Source organism: Bison bison, unplaced genomic scaffold, assembly GCF_000754665.1.
Source record: "Bison bison bison isolate TAMUID 2011002044 unplaced genomic scaffold, Bison_UMD1.0 scf7180017864236, whole genome shotgun sequence".
NCBI classification, from domain to species: Eukaryota; Metazoa; Chordata; class Mammalia; order Artiodactyla; family Bovidae; genus Bison; species Bison bison.
The window spans coordinates 5694117-5700116 of record NW_011494808.1 but is presented as its reverse complement, the minus strand read 5'-3'; the positions used below and the strand labels follow the sequence as shown (position 1 = coordinate 5700116).

The window sequence follows — 6000 nt, the reverse complement described above, 5'->3', positions numbered from 1 at the left end:
CCATTTACCACTCAAATGCTTACTGTGCTGAAACCAGACACTTCACAAGATAGGTGGGAGTCAGGTCTCCCCAAGTTTACCTATTTGGCCACTCCATGATCTGTGATTAACTTCAGAGTTTGAGAGTTCCAGAAAAATTTCTAATATTCAAGACATATTAATAAATTTAGAGGTACAAGCTACTTTTCTTTTAAATGTAAGTTTTCAGCAAGAAAGTGATCCTCAACAGAGTTTGACTACAATTAAAAACAAAATATAATACCATTGTTTCAGAATTTCAGTAGGTATTTTATGCTTGTAAACGTGTTACTGGGCGACACAGGGTGAGAAAGTCTGAGAAGGTACTTTTCTGGCCAGGAGAACTGGGCACCCCCTCTGCAGACTGCCAACACAGGCCTCTGCGGGTTGGGGCTGCAGGGGTCATCCTTCTCACCGCCCCCAGCACTCCTGCACACAAACACTTCACACATGTTTACTCAGTTTAACTGGAGAAGTTACACCCAGCACAGCATGAAAACTCTTGATATATTGTATGGATACTGAATAATACAGTTACATAGTTTCAAAGTCAAGAAAAAACACTTTATTCAATGAGGTAGATAAAAATACTCAAAAATAAACTCAACAGTAAAGCATTTTCAGAAGTGCCCATATACCATGGATTTATAATATATCTTTGAATTTATGCAATGTTGTTTTCATAATTCTTGGCTATTCAAGTGGTTTTCAATGTTTAGCATACTTAAGATTTTTATTTAGCCAAAGTAACCACTAAAAAAGATGTAACGCAAAATAATTTATTTCTTAAATGCCTACATATTTACAATCATAAAAATTTTCATGCATTATAACATGAGATTCATGTTCACATTTATTAAAAATTTAAAACCTTAGGAAATATATTTCAGCTACTTATGGAAAAATTAAAGGCTGATCAGAAACTGTCAAATTACTATTATTAGCTGAAGATTTCATCATAATCCTGAATAGCATTTAGTCATGAATACCTTCACTTTACTTTTAAAGCCAACAATTACAATTTTTAAGTTAAATTCTCATAGTGGGGCACTAAGATTTCACTCCAAATCAGAGTCACATATGGAAGGGAGCTTTTAATTCGAGGTTTCATTATGGTCCATGGTATAAAGACATATTTTCATGAGGGTTACATGATGGATAGCCAACAGGGAAATGTGCTACCAGAGGGGAGCAGACTGCCAACTAAGCATGCACGGCACCCACAGACTACTTTAGAACAAGCTCTGTCCTCGATTACTGCCAGCTTCTCTGTAATGTTCAGGTTCTCAAAGGTCACTGAATTTTATAATTATCTCCAAACAATTTTCTTCATGGTCGTTTAAGCTTTGTCTAAACAGCTGGGTGTGTTGCCAAGCAACAACACCATCTCCTCTGCTTAATTTTGCTTCCAGAGTAACTTCAGTGGCCCCAGAAAAGTCGTGATAGGAGCGAAGTGTTTTATCTATTGGAGGAAAAAAAAAATTAACACTTTGCTTTCGATAAGAACACAGAGATAGCTTTGAATGCATTTTATATAACTACCTTACAGGTAAAAATCAACCCTTAAAAAATAAATACAAATTATTCTTTATGGAGGAAATGTGTCCTCTGAAAAAGAAATGATTTTTCTCTTTCCATTTGTGCTTTACAATAAGAAACATGAGGCCTTTTATTATAATGAGGTTAAACTACAGGTTTTAAATGAAACATTTTTTTTTTTAACTGTAGTAGTATGAATAACTCCAGGGTAAGAAAAACCCTTAACTACATTTCAAATAAGTACAACTGCTCTTCAGAGCATTAAACACACCCTTTATGATCAGTTCTCCAGTCAGATGCTTACCGCCTGTCAGTTCCGCTTGTGCGGTATCAGATCTCAGTTTCCACTGTACTGTCCCGGTCTCAAAGGTCTGACTACTTGTCCGAATGGAAATACTATCTACTTTTAGGCCAACTGACCCACATTCAAACTTCCAGGAAATGTAAGCGTAAGATGATCCTTCCTTGCGGGCTAAATACACCTGTAAAGAGGGAAGGGAAAAAGGGACTGTCAGAAATAATCAAACAGTGTAAGAGCACAGATCGTCAGAGTCCATCACGTGTACTATGAACAACTGGTTATTAAAAACCTCATTTTTCCCCACTGCAAAGATTTTTACTGCTACCAATTTTTCATGTTACTAGCATCTCTTGCTAGGGATGGAAGATAATATTTGAATGATAGGTGCATGAATTAGTATAGCCCTAAGGCTGTGCGCTAACCAAATTTTGGTGAATTATATTCTCTTTTAAGTGATTAAGTCCAGCTATTTAAAATGAACTTTATGATGAATCTGGATGAAAATGAAGAGTCCTCTTAAATGCAATTATTCCTTAATTTATCTTCTTTTCTAAGCCTGGATTTTCAGATAAGCTTTCCTAGAATGAGATGGGCCACACCCTATAAACCAAGAAATACCTCAGTCACTGCTAAAGTAATGGTGCTGGTTAAAAAGGTCATGTCCACGCTCCTCCTGTGCCTCTCTGAACAGGACGCTCCCCTGTCAACATGCTAGAGGAGGCGTCCAGGTTCATCGAAGCCTCCAGTCCATCTGCTCTCACAGGTTCATCTACACTCTGCAAATGCTGATACGAAAACGGATGTCCACTCACCACGGCTCAACCCCCTGAGAATCTGACTCTTTAATCATTTATGCCCAGTGTCCAAACTCCCCACACAACAATCTGGGCATTAAAAGTCATGGGGGAAAGAAAAAACCGAAAACCTCTTTCCTCAATTATATGGCACTTGTCAATATGGTCATGACTTTACTCTCATTTTTCTGCAACTGCCTAATTAACACTTTTTAAATCCCACTTCCTTCATATCAGTTGCCTGGTCTAGAACTCACACCAACTGCCTGCCTCTTACATTACATCCAAACTCTTGGCTTTCATGGTCCTCTAGAATTTCATCCCACCTTGAACTGCCAATACTCTGTAACCCAAGTATAACTATTTCAGACGTACTTATATTATGTAACTTTACCAAATCATAAACTACTCTTTAGGGCATAGGTTCTGGATTTACAGGGTTTAATAAACACTATTTATTTGCACCAGAAATCTGCACACACACATACATTCTTTCAGAAACATCTAATCTACTTCTCAGGGGCAAACAGCTGGAAGTACCACAAGAAACACACCTGCCATCCAATTCCATACTATTCTAGTTTTCAGTCAAGTAAGAAGTCAATCACTGCCAGCACGCTATTGATATTTCATTCTACTCGGTGACCTATAGTTAGTTTTCTTTCAGGTTAAATGTGTCAGCTAATCTGAGTTCTCAGAATCAGCGAGGTGGTGATAATAAAATCATTAAACAATCAGTCTCCAAGGAAAACGACTTAACCTCCTGAGACCAGAAACACACACCCCCCCCTACTGTTGTTCTGCAGAGCAGACCTGGGTGTGGGCGCTGCAGCCTGCCCAACTCCAGGACCTCGGCCCGCGGGCAGCCACCGCAGCCTCCCTGCAGGGGACCTAGGCTCAGGGCTGCACCTGTGCTCCTGGGGGCCAGAGGGTTCACCTCTGCTGAACGACAGGGCCTGTATGGGTTATCCATGACTTCACTACTCCTCCAAAGCAGAGGTTAGTAAAGGGGGTCATCTGAAAACAATGAGCCAAACAGAGGGGTTACTAGAAGAAAGGTGGTGGAAAGAAATGAAAAGACTGGGGGAAAGTGATCTTACTTCTGTGTGTCTTCTACGTCCTGTGTGTTTTCAGAGCTCAGTAGCTTCAAATGCCCCCACATAAAAGTGTAGGCATATAAAACAGGATAGTCAAGTCAGGTTAATCTCAAATTTCGAGCTACCCCTAAGACCTGCCTTCACTGTATCAGGTGGGTCTGGGCCAGAACTGTTTTAACTGTCACAAAAGGTTTCTCATAGCTATTGAACCTGTCTAAGAATTGCTTTTTCTAAGACTCACATTTTTCAGTTCTAAAGGCATCAGTTTTTAATGACTCTAAAAAGTTAAAAGACAGAATTCATCATTGAATTCTTAAATGCTTAAATAAACCTTTAAACACACTGTGAGCAAATAAAAGTTTCCTTAGGTTAAAGAAGAGCACATGGAGATAAAACAGGTCCTATTTCTATTGAAAATTCATGTCATCTTTTTTGCACAATATATTCTATCTGTAGCATTTTAGCCAACTTATTTAACTCAGCATTTTTAGAGGCAGTAGGATGTTACTATATAGAGTATACTCAGTTAAGTAACTTAATCAAAACAACAGGATTTACATAAACCTCCAATTGTAGTCCTGTCTATGTGTAAAACCAACAGAACTAATAATTATAATTTATTTAGAAGAAAAAAATACTTTATAACCTCTTAGTCAACTATTTGCTCTAAAGGTGAAAAAAAGCACTTTTGTAACTGCTGCCTGGTCTGTGTTGCCTTTTAAACTCATAGGTGAGGTGCCCTGGCCCCGCTCCAGCATCTGTGAGGACGGAAGGCACAAGACCACCTGCGAAGAGGGGCGAGATCGCCGGGCTGGGGACAGGCCGTGCTGTTCACGAGCTACCCCTGACAGAACCGGTCCTGCGGGGTGTGGCTGTGACCACTGCCCTCAAGACTGAGAGCAACATGCAAGTCAGCTTCCTCCCCTATCTCCCATTCTTGTGAAGACCTTCACGGAACAATTTTCTGATGACTACATGCCAGGCTGGTCAGCCCGCTGCTCTGGTTTCCTGGAGGTCTGGTGTGTACTGCTCTTGTCTGAAGTGGTTCTCTAGCATGTTCTTAAAAATCAGCATTCTGCTGAGGCTGCTGAACGAGCTCTAATTAAGTTCACCGTGCAGTCAGTCATGCCTGCGTCTCCAGCAGAGCAGCTGTATTTCAAGTCTTCCTCCAATGCGAGTTCATTGCCCTTGCTCAGGAATCTTATTTCTGGTTATTCCATTTTCTCGCTGAGGTCTGTCACGAACACCGTCAGTTCCCACTGTCTTGTCCACACTTCCCATGCTTCCATTCGCAGCCTCTGGATGGCCAGTGTGATGATGGGCTTCCCTCGCCTGAACGCCTGCGTTGTTTCCCACTGCATAACTGCAAGGGCACCCAAGCCGCTGGGGCCTGACCGTTCACCCCTCTGACCTTCCTTCCCCATATTCCCCACGACCCCCTTCTCTGAGCCTGTGGCTGTTTCTCAGGTCGGTGCGTCTGCATACAGTGTTGCTCACGTCGCGCTCTGAGAGGCTCCTCTGCTGCCACCTCCAAGGCCGGCACAGACCTCCCTCCCCCTGCCAGGCCCCCGGACCCGGCGGCTCCTCCATCTCACACGGCGCTTCCCTCGCTCGTCTCCGCAGCCAGTCTGCGTGTCTTCCTCTGGCACAAGTGGACCCTCGCTTCAGGTCTGCCTCGAAATTCACCACTAGATCCTAAACGCTGAGCACAGCGTCTGATTCTGAATGACTGCATCAATTCCTGACATCATGTCATGCATCAAAAAGTATTAAGGTGACTCTAGTGGCAAAGAGAATAAAACTGTTCAAAAATACAGAGCATCTAAGAACATCTAGAAAGTGCCCCTTAAAAAGTGAACTCTTAGTAAACTCTCTAGCTTTTTACGTTCCTTTCAAATCCAGACATCGCTGAATGGTATATTCAGCGAGTCTCTGTGCTCCTGGGAGAGGGAAAGGCCTTTTCTTGACACCCACCGACCAGCTGCACGTGCCCCGCCATGGACCCCGCGAGGAGACTGCGAGGAAGAGTGTGGGGGAGACGGGTCCTGCTTCTGGTGCAGTCAGAGTCCCTAGCAGGGAAATAGGACAGAGCGAAAATACGGGTTCAGGTGGAAAACCCACGTTTTTAAAGGCAATGTATTGCTTCTGAATTACCAGTTTCTACACGTACAGTTACAATTCTAGCATTTTTCATTTAGAACTGGAAATGTATTCATTCAGCTTTAAAAAAAAACAAAACAAAACAGGGCCC

At 42.0% G+C, this 6000-nt stretch overlaps 1 protein-coding gene across 1 annotated transcript in view; it reads right to left on the bottom strand.

The window, feature by feature from the left end:
- Nucleotides 1-565: 565 nt before the first annotated feature.
- The window catches only part of NGLY1 (N-glycanase 1), a 63370-nt gene continuing 57935 nt past the window's right edge, over nt 566-6000 (bottom strand). Inside the window, exons 12-13 of the mRNA XM_010846451.1 lie at nt 1862-2039; nt 566-1480 (exon numbers count right to left, since the gene is read on the bottom strand). Coding sequence (XP_010844753.1) covers nt 1305-1480; nt 1862-2039 — 354 coding nt within the window. The 3' untranslated portion in view covers nt 566-1304. The remainder of the gene's footprint in view (nt 1481-1861; nt 2040-6000) is intronic.